Below are 24,100 nucleotides of genomic sequence, written 5' to 3'. Positions count from 1 at the left end.
TTCTCACATTGGTGTGCAGCGTGTGGGATTCCAGCTTGCTATTGTTTTATCAGATAATCTCAATTGAGTAACTAACTGAAAACCACTAAAGGTACCCTAGGTACATATAATACAAACTTTAGAATACAGTAAGTTCTACTGAGCTTAGAGTTGTGTGTTAAGAGATAGCACACCCTTTCTACAACTCAATAGAGTTTAGTAGGCCACACTAGAGTAGGTAGTGCAATACACCACACTAGTAATGTCTTCAAGGTCAGGAACCAGTAGGTCCTTCAAGATTCCCAGTATGATAGACTCCCAATTATGGAGCTGAGAGCATTATGTACAACTAGGAAACTGAAGACAGGCAAAAGTCCAACCACTCAGCATCTCATAGAGGTACTCAGGCTGGATGACCTTAGCAGATCTTTAGGATCTGAAGGGCTAGGCATAGTGTGTGGGACAGCACCTGAGGAAAGGCCTAGGGGTGAAATTCCCCATAACCTGACCTCTGAGGCTGGCCAGGCAGATAACAATGATCTGGACCTGGAAAATCCAGCTCCCCTAGACAGTGATGGAGAGGACCAAAATGGACCCCTCTTTGTCCCTTCTGGGAGAGTTGGTGGTGTGCCAAGAAGGTCAAGATCTCCCTCAGTGGAGTCTAACCATTCTAACTCATCTATAGGGACCTCAATCTCCTCTCATAGGAGGGAAACCTCTCAGGAGAGAAGGGAGACACTGCTCAAGTATGTGGAAGTTCAGCTTGAAATCACAAGAAAGCAGGTAGCCCTAGATAAGGAGGCCCTAGAGCTCTATGGCGCTAGAAAGAAGTTGGGACCAGAGTCCCATGGTGGCAGCAACATCCCTAGAGATAGGGAGAGGTCTCATGACCATAGAAACCTGAATAAGTCCCTCCCTACCAGAGTGGGGATGACATCCACAAATGGATAACTGCACTGGAAAGGGCCTGTAAAGTACAAAGGGTCCCCCAGGTTCAGTGGGCAGCAACCATGTGGCTCTCCTTTGCAGACAAAGGTAAAGATAAACTCCTCACTGTTAGAGAAGAGGAGTCAGATGATTACAACAGTCTGAAGAGTTCCTTAATTGATGGTTTTGGCCTAACCACTGAGCAATGCAGGTTAAAGGTCAGGGATCCCAAACGGCACAGACTCAGGACTGGGTAGACTTTGTAGATTGTGCTACTAAGGCTCTGGAATGTTGGTTGCTTGGCAGTAAAGTGCATGAATATCAAGGATTGTACAATTTGATTATGAGGGAGCAGATCCTTAATACTTGTCAGAATCAGCTGTTGCACCAGTACCTGGTAGACTCAGTTCTGACCTCTCCCCAAGAATTGGGAAAGAAGGCAGACAAGTGGGTCAGAACCAGGGTGAGGCAGAAGGTACAGAACCAAAGTGGTGAACCCAAGAAGCACGATCCTAAAAACTCTGATAATGGTGGGGAGAAGGGTAAAGACCAGAAGTCTTCACAAGGCCCCCAAAAATCTTCTTCAGGTGGGGATTCGCAGTCTAACAAGAGAAAAGGCCAAAAGAAACCTTGGTGCAAAATCTGTAAACAGAAAACTCACTGGACCAGTGACTGCACCAAGCCCAAAGAATCTACTACAGCCGCCATTGCCCCTAAGGCAAATGTTCCCCGTAGTACAGCTACAATAGGTGGTGGCAATGTTCAGAAAAAGGGTGTAGTAGGGTTGCCCCTGGGTTCTGAGATAGACTCTGGCCTAGTCATAGTTCCAACTCAGGCTGTGCTTGTCTGTGATGGGGGCATGGATATGTCCCCCTTTGTGAGCCACAGTAATCTGGGCAAATACAGACAACAGCCTTTAATAAATGGAGTAGAGGCTTGGGCATTCAGGGACACAGGAGCAAGTGTCACAATGGTGACCAAAGTTCTTGTGGATCCTGGGCAGATTATACTTGGTGAAATGTACCAAGTGACCAATGTTACCAATGTCAGAACAGACCATTCTCTGGCAGTTGTTAACTTCTCCGGGTGAGGGGTAACTGGCCTTAAGAAGGTTGTGGTAAGTGCAGACCTACCACTACAGTGCTTGCTTGGCAATGATCTAGAATCTTCAGCCTAGGCTGAAGTGGAGCTCAGGACACATGCAGAAATGTTAGGGATCCCTGCTCATGTCTTTGCTGTGAGTAGGTCACAGGCCAAAATGTCTAAAACTGGACAGTTCCTGGATTCTTAAATAATGGACCAGGTGCCTGCCAAGAGGAGGAGCAGTAGGGTTAAGGCAGTGCCTTCCCACCTGACTCAGAATGCTGATCAGTCTCCTCATGGAGATGATCTTGAGCCTTAAGAAGGAACTGTCCCAGATGAGCTTGAACCTGACCAGGTTGACTTCTTGGGGGCAGGGGGTACTTCCAGGTCTGATCTGATCCAGGAGCAGAAAACCTGCCCCTCTCTTGAACCCCTCAGAAAGCAAGCTGCTGATGAGGCTGCTGGGAATGCTAGTGACACCCATAAAGTTTATTGGGATGATGGACTCCTTTATTCAGAGTGTAGAGACCCCAAGCCTGGTGCATCCAGGAGGTTGGTTATACCTCTGACGTTTAGGGGCTTCCTATTCACACTAGCCCATTATATTTCCCTAGCAGGACACCTGGCCAGAACAAGAATTTGGACAGAATTGTCCCTCACTTTCACTGGCCCCACATGTCTGAAGACACTAAGGAGTTTTGTCTCTCCTGTGTGACCTGCCAAGCCAGTGGTAAGGCAGGTGGAGCCACAAAGGCCCCTCTGATACCACTACCTGTGGTGGGGGTTCCCTTTGAGAGGGTGGGGATTGACATTGTTGGTCCCATGGATCCTCAAACAGTATCTGGGCACAGATTTATACTGGTGGTGGTGGATCATGCCACCAGGTACCCAGCAGCAATTCCTCTACGGACCACTACAGCACCTGTGGTGGCAAGAGCTCTCTTGGGTCTATTCTCAAGTGTAGGCTTTCCTAAGGAAGTAGTATCTGACAGGGATGCAAATGTCATGTCTAGTTAATTGACTGCTATGTGAAAGGAGTGTGGAGTGAACTACAAGTTCAACACACCCTATCACCCACAATGCAATGGTTTAGTTGAAAGGTTCAACAAAACCTTAAAGGGCATAATTAAAGGACTCCCAGAAAAGCTTAGGCGAAGATGGGACATACTCTTGCCCTGCCTTTTATTTGCATACAGGGAGGTGCCTCAAATGGGGGTTGGTTACAGCCCTTTTGAACTTTTGTTTGGTCACCCTGTCAGGGGTCCATTGTGTCTGGTTAAGGAAGGATGGGAGTCACCTCTCAAGCCCCCCAAACAAGACATAGTGGACTATGTAATTGGTCTCCGCTCCAGGATGGCTGAATACATGAAAAAGGCAACCAAAAACCTTGAGGCTAGCCAGGAATTATAAAAAGCCTGGCATGACCAAAAGGCTGTACTGACTGTCTACCAGCCAAGACAGAAAGTGTGGGTGTTGGAGCCTGTGGCCCCAGCAACCCTCCAGGACAAATGGAGTGACCCCCATACAATTGTTGAACAGAAAGGGGAGATCACCTACTTGGTAGACCTTGGAACCCCTAGGAGTCCCCACAGGGTTCAACAGACTAAAACCATATGTTGACAGGGCAGAAATAGGCTTGCTCATGGCTACCGATGAAGGACAGGAGGAAGAGAGTGACCCACTCCCTGACCTGCTTTCTCAGAACCCTGATGATGGGTCAGTTGATGGTGTAGCCTTGGCAGGCAGCCTCACTGCCCAGCAGCAAACTGACTGCAGAAAACTTCTCAGCCAGTTCAGACATATGTTTTCTCTGATTCCAAGTCAGACCACCTGGTGCACTCATAAAGTGGACACTGGGTACAGTCTGCCTGTGAAGAATAAGATCTACAGGCAACCTGACCATGTCAGGGACTGTATAAGGACAGAAATCCAAAAGATGTTGGATTTGGGAGTGATTGAAACCTCAGTTAGCCCTTGGGCTAGTCCAGCAGTCCTGGTACCTAAACCTCACACCACAGATGGCAAGAGAAAAATGAGGTTTTGTGTAGACTACAGGGGTCTCAATGCAGTCAATAGGACTGATGCCCATCCCATCCCCAGGGCAGATGCGTTAATAGACACTTTGGCCTCAGCCGAGTTTCTAAGCACATTTGGCCTGACAGCTGGCTACTGGCAGATCAGACTAGCTGATGATGCAAAGCCAAAGACAGCATTGTCTACCCCTAGTGGGCACTATCAATTTGTGGTAATGCCCTTTGGTTTGAAGAATGCACCTGCCACTTTCCAAAGGTTGGTGAATCAAGTCCTTAAAGGCCTGGAAGACTATAGTGCAGCATATCTAGATGATATTGCTGTCTTTAGCTCCACCTGGGAGGATCACCTGGTCCACCTGAGGAATCTTTTGGAGGCCCTGCAAAAAGCAGGCCTAACTATCAGGGTTACTAAGTGCCAGATAGGGCAGAGTCAGGTTGTGTACCTGGGCCACCTTGTAGGTGGAGGCCAGGTTCAACCATTGCAGAGCAAAATCTAGACCATAATGGACTGGGTTGCTCCCACTACCCAGACTCAGGTGAGAGCCTGCTTAGGCCTGACTGGGTACTATAGAAGATTTGTCAAGGGGTATGGATCAATAGTGACACCCCTGTATGACTTAAACTCTAAGAAAATTCCCAAAAAAGTTCAGTGGTCAGCTAGCTGTCAAAAGGCACTTGATGACCTGAAGCAGGCCATGTGCACTGCTCCTATTCTGCAAAGTCCTGACTACTCCAAAAAGTTCATTGTCCAAACAGATGCCTCTGAGTTGGGGGTAGGGGCTGTACTGTCACAGTTGAATGATGAAGGTCAGGATCAACCAGTAGCTTTCATAAGCAGAAGGTTGACCCCCAGAGAGAAACGTTGGTTAGCCATTGAGAGGGAGGCCTTTGCTGTGGTTTGCGCTCTGAAGAAATTGAGGCCATACTTATTTGGTACTCACTTCATTGTTCAGACAGACCATAGGCCCCTCTTATGGCTAAAACAGATGAAGGGTGAAAATCCTAAATTGCTTAGGTGGTCCATTTCCCTACAGGGGATGGACTATACAATGGAACATAGACCTGGGAGTAACCATGCCAATGCAGATGGACTCTCCAGATATATTTCCACTTAGAACATGAAGACTCAACTGGTCAAGGTTAGTTTAATGTCCCTGGGTTTGGGAGGGGTGTGTAGGAGAGTAGGATCTGCTTCACATGTTTACCCCCACTTTTTGCTGGTGTTTCACTGTTTTTCGACTTTAGGCTGGGACCCTGCTAATTAGTGCCCCAGCCTAGATGCTTCCTCTCTAAAAATGATTCCATGTACTTTAGGTACAGTTCAGATTGGATCTGAGGTGCCCTTATCAGTCCGTAGTATATGGTATACTATGTACCCAGGGCATAGGTACCACAGAGGCCTACCAGGGGTTGATGCATGTGTTACGCCACCCCTGAAAAGACACCCAAAATGACACCACAGGTCTGCTACTGCAGCCTGGGTAAGGTGGTGCATGCACCCCTTACTGAGATATAGGTTCACTATATCTCACCATATACTGCACATACAAACCTATCAGTCACCCCTATGGCAGGCCTTATCAATCCTGAAGGCAGGGTGCTTGGTTATATGTGAGGGGGTGCCCAGGCATGAGCTGAGCCCCTCTGCAGCCTTTGTAATCTCTTCTCCAGGGTTGTCAGTAGTGCAGCCTGACCATATACTCTTAAGTGCATTATAACCAAACAGTAAATGCTAATTTTGGACTGGCTGCACGGAAACATGTCGTGTTTGGTGTCAAATACCTTGGATTCATACCCCCACACCAGTAGCTGGTGTGGGAGTATGATCTCACCCTTCTAGAGGGAGAGACATGACAGCGCTGGTATACCCGGTAGAAACTTAAGAGCCCTGGCATCACAACATGGATGCTGCAGCCACAGACACAGGTCTGGCCTCCTGCTGCTGACCGAAACTCCAGCAGGGGATGCCTGGCCAATAGGTTTGCTGTCACAGGGAGGTGTAACCACCTCCCAGACAGGTTTATGTGTATTGGGGCTGGGTGGGAGCACTCTCTGAGTGCTTTGAAGTCCTGCACTGGGGGCACATTTGGTGTCCCTGTGCATAGTGCAGCTCAAACCAGTTCAGGGGCTTCCGGCCCCTGCTCTGGCGTGAAACTGGACAAAGGAAATGGGTGTAGACACCCCTCTTTCCAAACCCTCCCATAGGTGGGTCCCCAGAGTATGTCCAACCCCCTATCTTAGTATAAGTATGGGACACCTGTCCTTAGGACTTTAGATTACCCTGGACGAAACTCTGATGCTGAATCCTGGACCTTCGACGCTCTGCTCAAGACCAGAGGACTGAAGAAATCTCCCTTGGGGTCAAGGAGTGACTCCCCTGCTTGGCATGCACCAACAAAGCAATTTGCCAGTCTGCAGAATCAAAGCTCCCGCCGGACTCCGAAGTATTTGCAGCCCAGGAAGAGGATTTCCAGACATCTCAGAGGCCAACCCGAGTCCCCAGCAGAGCTGAGACCCACAGCACTTGTGAGTAGCGTGGAACCGGAACTCCTGGTCACCGTGCATTTCTGCAAGTGCATTGACTTCTCGATGTCTCTTGAAGTTGTGCTTAGGCTGACTTGTAGCCCTCACCTCGAGCACTGAATCCACTGAAGATTGTTGGCCTGGTCATTCCGAGTGACCCGTGGGCTGCCATTTTGTATTTTGTCTTGCGGTCCCTTCGCGATCCCTGGTCCGTTGACTGGTGGGTCCCTGAGGGGGTAACTTTGCATTTCCTTGGGCTTTCCTGGTTGCTCCAGACATGCACTGACTCCCATCCAAGTGGTGAGTCCCACAGACCTTGCTGGTCTGCACCGAAGCATCTTTCTCGTTTCTCATTTCTGCGTGGGTTGCTGTTGCCAAGGCTTGTTGTGTCCAATCCCAGCAATGACACTACAGCACTCGACATCCTTTTGCGGGCCGCTGGAATCCAGTTCCTGGTCATCCTCGACGCCTCCTGGTCCTCGTGGCTGAAGAGTCAAGTTTCATCTCCCTCACTTGAAATCACCCGACATCTTCTCATCGCCCTTCCTGGTCACTGGCAAGTGACCCAGACTCTGTCCACTCTGCTTTCAGGTTCTTCTCATCTGCTATCCAGGTTTGGATCTCTTTGGACACTTCGCATCTTCACGGCAGCAGCACTTCTTCACCAGCTCACATTGAAATCGACGACGTGACCCGACACCAAAAGACACCCATGCACCCGGCTTCCCTGGGTGAGGTAACACGAGTACTCCGGTGCTCCCGTGGGTGCTAGCCCTAGAACTTCCTAGTCCAAAAGGGTTTGGTCCTGACTCATTTCTAAGTGTCCCTAATCTTTAAAAATCTAACTGCAACTTTCCCCATTGAAGCTAACGGGAGCTTGCGGTTGTGTTCACACACTGCACACGGCCCCCGTGGGTCCCCTGTGTCACTACCTTGGGTGGTTCCTTGGGGTCCCAGCGATTCTACAGGCTCCAGGCCTTGTGTCTAGTTAAGTCGTGGTTCTTATACCACTATTTTAGTATATGGTTTGGCTCACCCCTAGGGCCTGACATGTATTTGTGCTATTTTACTGTGATTATTGAAGTGTGACTTATGTGTTTTGACCTCTAGTCTCATAAAGAGACTAGGAGGGTGTGTTTAGTAATACATACATATATTTTATATATATACCTGGTGTGGATATCATTCATTTAGTGACTCAAGAGATTATAGACTGGTAAAACAAGCTGCTTTACATTCCTTCAAGACTTAGCCTGAAGGCTGCTCTCCATAGCTACCACTAGGATAGCTTTCAATAAAGGTTGTCTTTTACCTAAAACCAATAAGGGGTTGTTTGGACTGATACAAGGTGCCCACTAGAACTAGTAGACAGCATATATCAGGCCAACTTCTCACAGCACATTTTGCAATTCTCTATTTTATGATGGCCTTTTGGGATGATACATCACAAAAGGCTTTTTCCAATTCGCAAACGGACTGATTCTGAGAATCTGCCCATTTGCATACGGGGAAAAAGGCTTGATACATATGGCCCTAAGACAAATTAGATAATATGGTTATTGTAAACTCAATGCATATAAGTAACATTGGAAGCAGTTCAATCATGAGTCGAACAGCGTATGTATAAAACCACACATTTAGTCAAAGTACTCCATTGCTAAATAGAGAATCCATTAAGAGGATGTTTAAGGTTAACGTTTTCTACCACCAACAAAGGCAGGAGGATGGTTGGAAGAGTTCTCTTAGAAGAGACAAAAGCATCAAGTTAGAGTCCAGAAATGAAAAGTCCATGTGTGTGGGCAAGGGGAAAGGAGTAAAAATTAGGAAAGTTCAGGGCTGGTCTCTCTCCAGACGGCTCCATATCGTCAAGTTTGTTGGCAAATAAAAAAAGGCAAGGGTCGTGGGGCATGGAAACATAATCAGAAAGGGCGTTGGCAATGAAGGATTCCAGTCAATCTGTTAAGAACAGCAGCACCCACAGCAGCAGCAGTAGTAGTAGGTGGTAGTGATGGAGCAAGGCCTCGTAAAGAAGAGACTTGCTCGGAAGAAATCCTCTCGTTTAATTCACTAACATGTTAATAATTATGTTTTGTGTGAAACTAATATGCACCACATGAACACGTGGGTTAGTGAAGCTTGCCTATGTGTTTACTAACGCTAATAACATGAACGAAGAGCTAAAACTGCTTTTAATGGAAAAATCTTTACTGCGCATGCGTCAACTGCATCTACGCAATATGACGAGCTGTCGCTTGGAGGGAAATTCTTGCGCATGAGCAGAAGGCACTAAAATGGAGAGTTAAAGACTCGCGTGCATGGCACTTGCTTAGCTGAAGTGAAAACAAGCTATTTTACTGATGCTAATGGGGGAAAAGTATTAATAAGCAAAGGGGAATATAGTAGAGATGGGTGGTATACAGGGTAAACCATTTATTTTTTAAAGTAACATTTGTCTTTCTGACTTTATCACTAGTGCACATTTGGGCCTCTCATGTATGACTGAAATAACCTGAGTCACGTAACAGGTGCGCATGACTACTGAAAGTGAACCCAGAATGATGAGTCGGAGTTTGAAGCAAACCCAAGGTCACAGAGTGTCCCAGTCTGAGAACGGACGGTGAAAAGTTCAACTGAATGGACCTACATGTTAAATTTTTGACAAATGTTGCAAATGAAACATGAATGTGGGTGGGAAATAAAAATCATGAATAAAAATTAAGGGGATGGGTTTATGAACAATGTTTTAACTGAAGTAAATTGACATGTAAGCATAGTGTGATGATCTCCCCCCCCCCCTTGCCTGACCAATTAGATTTCACATTTTTACGATATTGAAACTTTAGTGGGTTGTACATGATGAACGAAAGGTATAATTGAGGTAGCTTTAGTTACTTAGTGAGCGCGCGCACAAGAAATGAAGATTTGCTGAATGTCGAGAGCTCGGGATGCTGTCGGTGCTGTGGGAGATGTTGATGCTGGCAGAGCTGCTGTGAGATGCTGATGAAGAAGCTGAATCCTAAATTAATTGAGTTAGATAAGAAGATCGCGGAAGAATCTCGAGGAGGAAGAGAGTGTCAGAGAGGGGTGCGACTCAACCGTCGGTATTAAAGAGGTCTACTATCCTGTCCTGAATCCTGTCCTGAAGTCTTTTTCGCCTGACCTATCCCAGGGGACCCTTACCAGCTTTGGCCAGGGGGTTGGTCTTCACACCATTCTTGGTAATTATATTTTCTCGTTATTTTCAGATGTTCTTTTCTCTCTGTCCTCTTCCTTTCTGAGCATTGATCATTGCGTGAGTCCAAAGTATGTGTTTGATGAATAACTGATTGAATGTTCTCTCCTAAGAATGATGGTGAATGCCCTGTGTATTTGAGATGGTTCACATAAATTTAATTTAGATAAAGGTTTTAAAACTTCCTGAGTCAGTGGTTATTTACTTTAAAGAAATAAGATAGAGTTAGTGTTAATCTTCACCATCAACTAGTTCAACTAATGGTCCATCGACCACAGGAAATAACTTTTTGATCAGTGAAAGGTTAGTTAAGAGTAAGAAAAACTAATCTTGCATTGTAGAAAAATCTTAACCTTTGACTCTAGCGGTTTACTCAATTGTGTGTGTGTTTATGGGCCCAGGTGAGTATATGGTATTGGAGTATCTGTTGTTGGTACACCGCTGGATTAGTGGTGTGTGTCTCCTGCTTTGTAGAGTCACTTTCTATACTACAAATTTTCCATTTGTGACATCAGTTGTCACCATAGAGTGGTCTGACTGTCTTGTGACCGTTCTTCTGTTCACCAGCTACAAATTTAATACTCCAACATATTTTCCCATGTTGCTCATGAGAAACAACCGTCCATTCTGTCCACACAGGTTAGTTGACAAAGAACTAATATACTTTGTTGCTCTTCATGGATTTAGTCTAAAGGTCGAGTTCCCATCAATTCACTCAGAATGAACTACTGGAGAAATGTATTATTGATTAAAGTATGTTACATGAACAGAACAGATAAAGCAACATTTGAGGAAACATAGCAAAAGTTCATTACACTAGGCTCTGAAATTATGCAGTTTAGGGAAAAAGGTAATTAAATTGTTTAAAGGTTAGCATTTGTTATTAAGTAAAATAAACTCATAATTAGGTTCAAGCATACTGAAATAAATCAAGTACATCACATAGAGAAGTAATTGTAACATTGTCAGTGATTATTGAATAGAAATGGTCAACCCTAATTATGGCCTATTATTCAAAGTACATACATGTAAATTATTCTTAAAAATCATTATAATAAAATTATTTTACTGAATCTATAGGCATCATTTTGATGCTGGTCGGTTGGACCACTGACCGCTATTGCGCTGGGTAGGAGCCCTCGACAAGCATGTGGGTGGTGCGACTGCCCCATTAGGATGCTGACGGTCGGAAACACAGCAGGGATATTCTGCAGTCACGGAAAAAGGCCGCAGTACATGCCAATGCCGTGCATGCAGTTACTGCATGTCCATGCACTGTGTGCCATGCACCATGTGGTGCATGGCACACGGTGCACAGAGGTGAGTGACAGCACTAAATTTGCCCCCAGGGCCACTGCAAAGTGGCCCACAATGGACGGAGGGCCTGTTTGGGGCCCCCAATATTCCTTTCTAACAACCTTTTCATGGCAGTATTCCCGCCATAAAAAGGCTGTCAGGAAGGGATATTGTAATCCGATGGTGGTGCCTGCCTCGTCACCACTGCCATCCTAGGACCATGCTCTGACCGCAGCCCCGTCTGGATCGCTGATCCTGGCAGAGGCGACAGTCTGTCGTCAGTATCATTCGTATAACATATAGCAGATTTTGCACCACTTTTTCATTTCTTATGATGCATTACAATGAAAGCAATAGAGATGTTAAGTCTCATCATTAATAACTGCACAATTATATCAAAGAAAGCATTTTTAACAATAACTTTCATAACTATTTTGTGAAAATAAAATAGTAATCAATTAATAAGCATGTTAAACTCATTGGTGCTTAATTTTGAGCCCCTTGCACTTTTTGTGACCTACCAGTGGTGTAACATTTGTGCCACACTGCAACATATTTACAAAGTAATGCATCTAAGCAGATGCGTCACTTTGTAAACCCCTGCCCTACATTATACCTGCGTCAAGTATAATGTATGCAGAGTGGGCGTTTCCCCACAAAAAAGCCTCATGGAAGTATCGCAGTGAAATCAATAAGATTTTGCTACGACACTTCTAGAACACCACTGCTTTAAATACCTAACAGCAGGTGTAAGACTGATGGAAGCTCTTTCTCATGGGGCTTACGCCATGTGAAAGGACACATTGCTGGAGTTGCTTCTGTTTTCAGACACACCCCAGCAATGTGCCACTTTTGCGCCTTCAGATACATCATGAATACTGACGTATCTGTAAATCCTTGCGACAAGGAGCACTGTACAGTAAATACGGCACATCCATGGTGTCGCATGGAGGATGCACTGAAAAGTGTTGCATCGCTGTTTTCACGCAGAGATGCAACACTTTTCATAAATGAGGCCCATTGCATTTAGATTCTTCTGGGCCTCATTTATGATGTTATGACGTAGGATAGCAACGTAAGGAATCTTGCTGCGCTGCCCTACATCAAAACAAAAGGGCAGGAATCCACCGCATCCATGTGATGTGGTGAATTCCTGTCCTTTTCCCCAGTGCTGGCACACTATGGGCTGCCATGTGCCAAATGGGGCATGGGTGCCTGCATTGCGGGGCTGGGCAACTTCCTGCACAAAATCAATCACAAGAAGTGATTTTCTTTTTCTATGCGTGCTGCAGAATGCAGTACACATACAAAAAGGAAGGCTCGAGGAGAAATAAAAACATTTCTCCTCTTTGCGCCTCCCTTAGGTTCTGATGCCTTCTCAGGTGTACAATTTCTCATAAATCTGGGAATGTTTCAGGTTCCATGGGTGTTGCATCGGAAAACCCACAGCAACACCCATGAAACACCCCTTTCACACAGTTTTTCGAGTGAAAGAGGCACATATTTATAAGGCCATGAAAAGCCACATAAAGTGGCTTTACGTGGCCTTATTAATATACCATGATACATTGCGCCACCTGAAACTTCAAAAAAGTGACGTTCCGGTGGCGCAAAGCTGCTTGTAGGGCCTCATAAATAAGGCCCTTCTAGTTCTACAAATCCAAGCACACTTCTATGGTGCTGGTACTTCAACTTTTCTCGGTTTCAGTGGTGTTTTTCAAGATGTGTGCAAAATGTGCATTAGAGTTTCAGTGTCATAATCGGTTTTTGTGTCGTGTAAGGAATGATCCGCTTTTACTCTGTAGCATGTGCCTTTGATCTTGCTCCATGTGAGACCGCGTGACAACCCATTCTCCAAGCCTCCCTGCCTTATGTCCTGCTGTGCTGGGGAGACACTTACCTGGTTGAGGTAGGGAAAGATAAAACACATGGTCCTGGGACAGTGCCTGCCTTCTACCCAGCGGTCACATGCCTGCTGAGACAAGTCTCGTTCTCACTCATGGACCTGCCACAGCCCCTTCCTGGGCTCACTCCTGCTTGGGAGCCCTTCCCTGGAAGCCCCACTCTAGCAGGCAGGCACAGTGCTGCCTGAACATGCACACAGGAGTGTGTTCTGCCCCAGTGTGCTTCTTGGTGTATCAGCAGGGAGGTGGCTGCCATGACAGCCTGAGCTGCCTCGTGAGTCACAGGCATCTGTGTAATGTAGACACACCTAGGTCTCTACGTGCTCAGAGGACTACCATCCACTCATGGGACGGGCACCTTTTTGGGAACAGCTGCCAATGGCATTTATTAAGCAGTGTTGGCTGAGGCACCTGCGGTACTTTCCAGGTGCCATTTCCTGCCTGGACAGGAATCTTGCCACCTTTTGTTTTCCCTCAGGTTACAGGCTTTCAGCAGTGGAGGCCGGGACTGCTGCTCACCGGCCCACCATTCTCTTTAACTTATTATGGAAAAGGGATGATGGGATGGAAGCAACTGCAGGTAAAATCATACTGTCCTACACTGCTACCTTGTCCAGGATCCACCACCTACGACTAATATAAAAGTCTGCACATCCAAACGACAGAGTGAAGCTACATGAGGTAACTGACACAGTAAAACACGAGAAAAGAATCGGCCTAGGTGTTATGTCAAAGAGTAAGGTACATGAACCTGGAGTGGTCTCAAAGAGTAAGGAGAACCTTTACTCTTAATATGGACAAGAAGGAGGTGCCTAATCCAAGCCCCCACAAGTTACTACCGAATATAACAAGCCTTATAACTTAGCAGCAAATCATATCATTCCCGCAAAGTCAGTTCTCTGGGAAGTGATTGCAACATTTGCAGTTTCTCTTGGCCAGATATCCGCCACAGTCTGATTAAATTTAGTGAGGCCAATGAGATGTGTGAGAGAAGAAGAGAATAACCCGCGTGCTGTTCACCTCTATGGAGCAGGATAATGGATCCCCCACTCAATATCAAAGTGGCATAACACTATCTTCCAAAAACAAAGCATTTCCCCTCAGGGAGCTGCATATTCATAAAAATGTAAACAACATTAGGCAAAAAAGATTGTACCAACACCCAAGGGTAGAACCACAAACCTTGACCTTGCCCTGGGTATTTTATTTATTGTTGCATATTTATATAGCGCGAACTCGACCCGAAGGTATTGGAGCGCTTTACATGAGCACCATATTTGCATTACACATTAAGGCACGGGGAGATTCGGTGATTTGCCCGGAATCACAGGATGTGGACGCACGCGACCTCGAGGCTCGAACTCTGGTTTCCAGCCTCGAAGTCGGCAGTTTAGCCGACGGACCACATCCTCAGCCGATATACGGAAAAAAAGAACTTTATTGGCTATGACCACCTACTTCAGTCATTCCACCGCGTTCTGCAATGTATTTTTAGAACAATTTCCTACAAGTGATGACATAAAAGATCTTCTAACTCCTGCCCCTTATGCAACGAGGCCCTTGAACATGAGAATTGGCTCATTAAACAGTTACCATACGAGTAATAAGGCGGGGTAAGAACAGCAACAGGAGAAGCCAACTGAATAAACACAATGGGCATTTTCTTCAGCGTCCTGAAAGTACCATGAAAAAAAAAAGGCAGAACACTCGCACAGTACTTCGCCAATACCTATGATAACGTCTTCATAATTAACTCCATCGTTTCCCATGATGTTTGGTTGAATAATTTCTTCAGAATCTGTGGAATAATAAGGGGACATGTTTTGATTAGTCTTATGTGGCCAATAACCGAAATACAGCTGAAGTATAACGTAAATATGGATTGTTTTCTTTACAGCAACATCCAAATGAGCATACCGCCCAAAAGAAAATAAAAGTGTTTCATATTTGTGAATGCAGAAATCTGACTGCAGGCAGGTTCTATTTCGGCATTTAATACATAAATGCACAAATAAAAATGAAAGAAAGTAAATTATTTAATTAGTAAGGAATCTGGATTGGTGACTACTTGGCCAGTGGGTGTTTTCTGTTGCTACTGATTTTCACCTACATAGGAGCAATAACATAAACAGGTTACTTTATCAGAGTGGTTAGGGTTCAACTACTTTCCAGCTAATTACATGTTCAGGAGCAGCAGCCATTCTATACCTTAACCAGGTGGAGATGTGAGTTGATCAGTTACAAATTCTTTCCAATGGGTCTTGTGGTGTAATGGCTTATGGAGAATTGCTATAAATATTCTGTGGGAAAACATTGCAAGCACATGTCAGTGGGAGACTTGATATTTTCAGATGCTCCTGATGAACAGCCTGAAGGAAGGAGTGCAGTGACACTATCAAGGTAGATAGTGCAAAATGTGGACATACGAGGGCTCCATATGGACATTAATTGCCAGTAATAGACCATAAACTAGCATAACTTGTCAATAAACTGGCACCTCCTTCCCAGATAATGTCTTAATGAAGATATCTGGTGACACTTCTTAAAGGAGTCTTATAGTGAAAAGAAAAAACGATGTATCCTTCTGACCAGTCTTACACCAATAACAGTCAACAACAAAAGGGATTTCAGAATGCCCCTTTGTCTGATAATGTCTGGTTATGTTGTAAAACCTTACTGTGATAGCATTCTTTAGCTAGCCCTTTAAAAACCTAATTATGGTACTTGTTCATAGAATGTTGGAGAGTGACTGTAACCTGGCAGTGTGCTGGCGTAAATTGGTGGTGGACGAGCAACATTTGTCATTTCATGGCATATGCTAATAGTACGTTGGTATAAACTGGACGTACCTGAACATAAGCTGGCAGTTTCAAACCATATATTGGATCAATATGTGTTAAAGGTTAAACTCGCTGTCACATGGATGCCAGACAAGGCCATTTTCTGCCACTGTCTATTTTATGATGTTACATTGTCTTGGGCTTACAAGGACAGGACATGGGCAAAAGCTTGAAATTCCTGGGCATGTGATTGATGGACTTTGCCATGTGGTGGCTGTTGTTGGTCATGTGATGGCAGCAAATTGGGATATAATAGCAGATTTTAGGTGTATGTTGACTTTATTTTTGCATGCAGTCACAACTGTTGCAAATGTGTTGGTCATATGGGCATAGGATTGATGTATCCCATCATATGATGGTGACCATTTTTCAGTGGCTTTATTTAAACTTACAGTGGCCATGCAAAATATAATACTCATAAAATGTGTGAAGGTTTAGGTCAAGTTGTGCACACAACTTTCTTCCACAGGAGACAAATTCAAGCATGAATATCTTGTGGGAGACTGGTTCCAGCAGAACATGCTCTGTGCTAGACATTTTCATCTTGTGAAACTCCTCGTACGCATGACTCGATGGGCTTTTAAACACAAGGTATGCCCTCAGATTCAATCTTCTCATGGTATCCTCAATGTGAACTTTGCTAAATTGGGCAAACATATTGCAAAGTTTTGCGAGACATTTCGTTGTTGCTCACCCTTAACATGAAGGCCATGTTGCACATATGATGGCAGTGGTGCACTTATGATGACAGTACCTGCACTCATGGTGTAAGTTTATGGGAATATTATGGCAGAACATAGGTACATCATGGCTGAATCATAGCATATCATGATGGCACTGGAGAAAGGATAGCTGTACCGTGCACATAATAGAAAGTTCATGCAATGTGAAGGTGTGACTCTTAGTGCCAGTATCTAGGCATGAAATGAGGTTATGACGCTTGACGTCACAGTACAACTGTACTTTCCCATAAAACAAAAACCTGTATCAAAGTGGGATATATTATACGTAGCCACAGGCCAGACATTTTGTCTACTTGTCTCATGGGCTGACTATATGCCACTCACAGTCTTCAGTTGCAGAGCATGTTAGGTGCCACACTGTGCAATGAGTGCATGACTAAATTGCACTAGACTTAATCCCCATCTGTAGGCTGTAATCAATGATTAGAACATCTGTATGATGCACACAGTGCATGCACAATGGCTGTCCACTGTGCATATCATTTAAGTGCCGTTGGCATGGTCCACCCCATGCTGTAAAGGAAAGTCTCAGCTTTGCATAATCACAAGCCATGTAATGTATGCATCATTTAGGCATACTTCACATTGCCTTTTGCAGTGGGTCTTGTGAAGTGCAAGATTGGGTTCCCCATAATGCATGATGCTGTTGCTTGCAAATTCAATAAACATGGATTACAGCCTTTGGGGCCGATTCACAAAAGCATTTATGAGTATGAAAAGTAGTACTCCAAAGTACTCCTTTACATAGTCTACCATGCCTTTGTGAATCGTTCCTTAACATCCGACTTTGAATTAGTAAGAGTGCAAAGAGGGCACAGTCCTTTCCATTTCTACTGACTGTACATGAATATATTCAATTTTTCATAAACATATTAGCACTGCTTAATTTGTATAACAATATATGCCAGATGCCCAAAGCTCTGTTTAGAACGCTGAGGCTCGTACTATTACATGTTGGTGCACTGAATGAATAGTCTTTACTCTACCTCATGCCTCTTTAATCCATTACAATACCCGTTATCCCCTTCTTGCAGGTTCCTGCTTCCTTCCTATGTGACTTTTCTTCTAACTTTCTATTACTCCTTCATTCGCCCCTGTGTTTCCCTCTTTTGCTCTCAGTCAATGTCTGATGAGGAAAAATAAGTGCTGGTCCTCAAAAGTAGTTCAGCAGTACTACCTTACATACACCAAAATTACTTTGTGTCTGAGCCCCTTGACCTTTGCCTCACGGTAGGTGCAGCTGAATAGTAAACACTGCTCACAGTGGAAGGTTGCAAACTATGGAGCTGATTCAGAAAGATTTTGCTATGAGTAGTGGCTTACTCTTGTAATATTTCTGGGTTATTTCAGAATTTGAGTAGTATTCAGGGATAACTCCTGTCTTACTTCTAGGCCCAGTTCACAAAGGTAAATGTAAATTAGGACATTTCCACACCCATAGATTTATGCCTAGTCGTAATTGTCAACTAGATCCAATGTACCACTTCTGGGTGGAGATTTAAACCTTGTAGTGGGAGTATGTTACTCCAACACCGTGCTTGTGTGAGGAACACATTCAACTCAAAATAATACTATATAGTTACTATTTGTAAATGTCTGGGTATATTTTAGGTGTCTACCACCAAAATGTAGTTCTACAAAGCTTATGTACAAATCTCGTGTTACACTTTGAAGAACTAGGAATAGAAAAAAATTGAGAAACATACATCACTTTTACTAAAAAACACACATAGAAAAAATCACTACTTAGAGCATAAATAAAGCCAATACCCAGGGCTTAGACCTTTTCCCCTGTGTGCCCTGCAGCCATATATCACCTAAAATAATGTTGTGCCATTGTGTGTCTGTGTGTGTTTGGGGCAGACAAAGTGTTATGATGTGTATTTGAGTGTTTTGTCTTTGAGTAGTGGTACATGTGAGATGAATAATGTGCTTTTTAAAATAATTTAGAATTTACTTTTTAGTACTTTTCTATGCAAGTACATCTGTTATGTTTCCATTTTGATTGTTATAGCTGTCTGCAATTTTTACAACTCTATGAATTCACTTATCTTTGCATTTTTATTTTTTAATACTTTAATACGTGTTTGGTGTTAGTTGTTTCAGTGTCTGCAACATTTACAGTTATGGGACTTTTGACATCTTTTTTTTATAAATCATTTTATTAACATACATCGGTTCAAATAGACATTACAGAGGGTCAGTCCGTTGATACCTTGCAATAAACACAGGAGGGAAGATGTACAAATATTACATGAGAAGGGAATGTCATGGGGTGGGGGGTTCGTCTTGTTCAACACATCTGGGCGGCACACAGATTTCACCACGGTAACCATTCTAGGGACCCCACACACGGGACCACTTTTTGAGGCACCCCCTTGCCAGGTAGACTGTCTTCTCCCTAAACATGCACCAATCGAGATTTCTTTCCCATACTTCTAGTGTGGGTAGGTGCGCTGCTCCCCATAGTTGGGCAATGTTTAATTTTGCTAGCATGAACCCCAGAGTAGCCCACTGTGTCTGGTGAGTGTTTAAATCTGTAGGTTCCCAGATATTGAGAAGGCATCGACACGCCTCTGGACGGAGGTGAACCCATAAGACAGCATTGATAGTGTCATGTATCTTGAGCCAGAAAGCACTAATATACTCTCACTCCCAAATTATGTGCATGAAAGTCCCCGTGTGGCTACAACTCCGTTTACACTCCCCGTTGTCAGACCACCCCATATGTACCATTCGGAGCCCCGTTATGTATAATCTATGGAGGATCTTAAGCTGCACCAGCCTCAAACGTGCTGGAATAGCTACTACTCTGGAGGAGACACAGCTATTTGCCAATCCTCATCATCCACCTCTACTCCATCCTGCATCCATTTTTTTTGCAGCGATTGGAGGGGATCCTCCATGTGACTGATTAGCTTCTTGTATATCAAGGAGATAGTTTTCTCAGGAAGGTATCCGTCAAAATTCTATTCTCCAGAGGAGATGACTCTGGAGGAACAATCCCCTTAGGCAGAGAGGATTGAAGTGAATGCAAGACCTGCAAGTAGCGGAAATGTTCGGTGTCTGCTAGCTCATATTCCGCCTGGAGCGTCTCAAAGGTTTTGACCCCTCCGACCCCATACATTTTCATATATGAGACACCATTAAGATATCACCTGTCAAAGCCCTTTGATCTCCATAGATCGCCTAGTCTTTCAGAGTCCCAAAGTGGGGTGGCCAATGTCAGTCTGTGTTTCCAACCAAGGGAAGTAGTAACGTTGTGCCAGATTTCAACAGAGTGTTTGATAGGGCCAGTCAAAGTATATCTTCCGGGCCGGGAGTACAAAGCTCTGTTGTAATTGCCCCCCGGGAGAAGCCATTTATCCATGGCGTAGCCAGGATCATCTGCGCGGCCATATACACCATGCTTAATGGCTGCTAAGTGAGCTGCCCAATAGTATTTCTTGATATCTGGGAGGCTAATGCCTCCGTTGTACCAATTTAACGTTAATTTAGTCAGGGCAATTCGAGGTTTACCATCCCACAGCAGGTCCCTCTGTAAACCCTCAATCTCTTTGAAATAACGTGCCGGGACAGGGTCCAGGGTGTTCTGTAGAGCGTACAGGAATTGAGGCAGGGACATCATTTTGAACAGGGAAGCCCTGCCTAATAGAGACAGGGGCAGTGACTTCCAGCTGGCGATATCATTTTTAAGCTTATGGAGGGGTGGAAGAAGGTTTTGGGTATTGCAGACTGAGGGATCCAGTGAGAAAAACCCCCCAGATATTTAAAGCCGGCTGTGCTAATTTGTATAGGGCAGTTTCTAGGAGGGACGGATGGATCACCCCGCAGAACAAACAACAGAGACTTACTCCAATTGATAGTAAACCCAGAGTATCCGCCAAACACTGCAAGAATATCCAAAACTATTATAAGGGATTTCTTAGGGGAGGCCAAGTAAAGCAATATGTCGTCCGCATAGAGCGAGACACGGTCCTCCCAGCTGGGGGACCATTTTAATCCCCTTATCATTGGATCCCAGCGAAGCCAGGCTGCTAGAGGCTCCAGAGCCAGGGCGAAGAGGAGGGGCAAAAGCGGGCAACCTTGTGAGGTCCTCCGACTCAACTAGAACGCAGCTGACAACCTGTTATTTACTACCACTTGATCTAGGGGTTCACTGTATAGAAGACGTACCCATTTGATGTTTTTGGGGCTGAAGCCCAACTTCGCCAAAACAGCCCAGAGGTAGGGCCATTCAATGGTGTCGAACGCCATGGTCGCGTCCAGGGACACGATCATAGCTGGTTCTCGGAGGGTGTGTGCTCTATCTATTACTCCATGGACTCAACGCAAATTCAAGGCTGTGTTTCTATGTAGTATGAAGCCAGATTGATCTGGATGCACCAAATCACTAATTACTTTAACCAATTGATTGGCCAGGAGTTTGGCGAGGATTTTAGGTTCGGCGTTCAGAAGGGAAATTGGCTGATATGAGGCGCAATCGCTCCTGGGTTTCCCTTCTTTATGAATAGTAACTATGGTGGCTATCCTCTGTTCCCTGGGCAATGCTCCCACCTCCAAAGATTCCTCGAACATAGATTTTAAATATGGGGAGAGTTTATCGGGTCGCAACTTGTAGAGCTCGATGGGAAGTCCATTCGGGCCAATGGCTTTCCCCGAGTTAAGGGAGCGGATCGATTGCGCTATTTTGTCCAGTGTCAAGTCGCTGTCTAGGAATTTGCGGTCCTCTAGGGAGAGGCAGAGGAGTTTAATGTCTTGTAAGAGTTCCTGAGAATCCTCATCCGTATGTGAGGTCACTGTCGTATAAACAGTTTGATAATGACTAGCGAATCTATCGACTATCTCCTGCGGGTCCGTGATAGGTATGTCTCCGTCCACAGGGAGCTCCACTCCCACTTATCCAGCCACGCTATCAGTTTCCCTGCCTTATCACCCAGGTCGTATAACCTGCCTATTCGCTCCCTCCCCAGATTCTTGGCTTTGTCAATAACTAGAGCCTTATAGTCGTGCTGTTTTAGGCTCAGAAGATGTAGACTTTTGACATTTTTATAGTTCTTTGTGCAAAGAGATATATATGAGTGCATGCAATGTCAAGATTTAAATGGCCTATTTAACATTAATTTTATATTTAATTAACTTAATTTGGGGCATATCAGCAACACCCGACGATAATTATCGTTCAGCGCTCTTAGCATGAGGATAATTTTCGCCGGTTAACATGGATTTTTATCGCTGACATAGCGTGCTATTAGCAACGCTTATCTCCTCAGCGATAAAAATCCTCACGCTAACTGCCTGAGGAAACCCAGCGATAATCTCACGTAGTGTGGCGTTAGCTTGCTGATAGGGACTCACAAACTTAGCCATGATATCCACCTTCCATAGGATATCATGGCAAGTCAGGCCTGAAGCAGGCGTAAGGAAAGTAGCGATAATAGGGGTTATCGCTACTTTTCCTGACGCTATGCTTCATAGCGTGGGGCTTGATGATAGGAGAAATGTCGCTTAGCGACATTTCTCCTGTCATGTTAGGTCAGGAACGCCCACTTTGCATCTCATTAGAGATGCAAAGCTGGGCGTTAGGAATCCTGACGCTAAAGCAAGGTTTCACGCGTTAGCGTGACCTTGCTAATTAGGCGATAGCTAAAGCAACATGGTCATCTTTCTTTCTTTCTTTCTTTTTTAGTGTTTAAATTTGTGCTGGTATTGTTTTTCGCTGTCTCCATTACAGAAGAGGCGGCACAAATGTCTGCAGGCTTTTCTGTAATACTATGGTACCCCTGCGCTCAAAAGTTGGTGCAAAAGTTAATTATGTATAATATGGCCCGAGATGCTATCATACTGACAATCTGTGGCCAGCGGCAGCAAGCTGTAATTTAGAAATGTCATGATTTATTATTAATCAGCAGTCACTAGGAAAACCAATTATTCATCATTACATTTTGGGTTGCAAGTCTAGGACATTATTCTTGTACAAGACATAAACATTGTCATTACGAATGACATCATTAGTGATATAACTACAAATAGGATTGACAGAATCAGAACATATGACATCACCCATGTAACTGGGGACATCACGAATTGCTGTTACAGTTTTCAGCAGTTTACAGACAGACTTTTGCTGCCCAAAGCAACATAAAGCTCCTCAGTATGTCCCAGCACATAACTGTAACCGACATGATCATTTAGAGACCTTTTTTATTGACCTCATGCCAGCGTCCTGAATTCAGAGCTCCAGATGAGGAAAGAACCAGACAGAAGTACTGATTAACATCGAAATTAGGAGCAACACTTTGAGACAAGCACTGGTAAACGCATTAGGTTTCGCCTATATGATAAATAATAACCAGTTTTTGGTTGTAAATTGTAGTTTGCGAAGTAGTTGTACAATATAAGTTACATAAAATCTGTTAAAGTGTTATGACTTGTTTATGGACATTAAGGCAATATATTGTGCTGCTGCTAATATAGTGTGGGTAACAGCAATATTTAAAAAAATGAAATGAAAGAGGGAATTAATTGATGTGATTGCAATATTATGTGTTTAGAGGAGTTCTGAAACTTTTGGGCTGGTGCCTTTGCACCATTCAAATCATGCCCCCAGTGCCTGCATGATAAATACTTTTGTGACTGCCTGTTTAGTAGTAAAATATTGCAATATTTGGTATTTAGAGGAGTTCTGACAACGTTTGGCCCCAGTGCCACTGCACACTGCACCTGCATTACCATTGAAATCATGACTCTAGTGCCTGCTAGACACCTGCACCTGTCACTGCCTGTTTAGTAGTAAAAGTTAGCAATATTCTGTGTTTAGTGGGGTCCCTAGAGCTTTTGACCCTGGTGCCACTGCACCTGCTGCACCATCCAAATCAAGCCCCGTTTAACTGTAAGGCAACTGAAATTGTGACTACTTGTATAGTAGTGAAATATAGCAATATTATTTGTTTTGAGGAGACAACTTTTGGGCCCGGTGCCACTGCATCTGCTGCACCATTCAAATCATGACCGCCCAATCTGCAAAGTAACTGCAATTGTGACTGCCTGGTTAGTAGCAAAATATAGCAATATTAGGTATTTTAGTGGGGTGCCTAGAGCTTTTGGCCCTGGTGTCACTGCACCTGCTGCATCATTCAGATCAAGCCCCTTAAAACTGTAAGGCAACTGTTATTTTGACTGCTTGTATAGTAGTAAAATATAGCAATATTAGGTGTTTAGAAGAGTTCTGACACGTTTTAGGCCCAGTGTCACCGTCCCTGCTGCACCTTCTGCACCACTGAAATCGTGATCCTGTTGTCTGCAAGGTAAGTGCACTTGTGACTGCCAGTTTAGTAGTAAAATATAGCAATATGAGGTGTTTAGTGGGGTCCCTAGAGCTTTGGCCCTGGTGCCACTGAACCTGATACACCATTCTAATAAATCCCCTTTTAACTGTAAGCAGTGCTTAATTTGTAAAACAATAAGTGCCAGGGCCCTCATCAGGAGGCCACCACAGCTTGCAATACCCATTGCCCCTGCCAGTGCTGCCAATGAAAGT

The 24,100-nt window shown here is 44.5% G+C and overlaps 1 protein-coding gene across 1 annotated transcript in view; it reads right to left on the bottom strand.

Moving 5' to 3' along the window:
- LOC146805377 (interleukin-18 receptor 1-like) overlaps positions 1-24,100 on the bottom strand; it is a 372,740-nt gene that overhangs the window by 155,005 nt on the left and 193,635 nt on the right. The window contains exon 2 of the mRNA XM_085620501.1: positions 14,707-14,775. Coding sequence (XP_085476627.1) covers positions 14,707-14,775 — 69 coding nt within the window. The remainder of the gene's footprint in view (positions 1-14,706; positions 14,776-24,100) is intronic.

The sequence above is a fragment of the Triturus cristatus genome, chromosome 8 (genome assembly GCF_964204655.1).
Source record: "Triturus cristatus chromosome 8, aTriCri1.1, whole genome shotgun sequence".
Taxonomy (NCBI): domain Eukaryota; kingdom Metazoa; phylum Chordata; class Amphibia; order Caudata; family Salamandridae; genus Triturus; species Triturus cristatus.
This window is presented reverse-complemented; position numbering and strand designations above follow the sequence as displayed.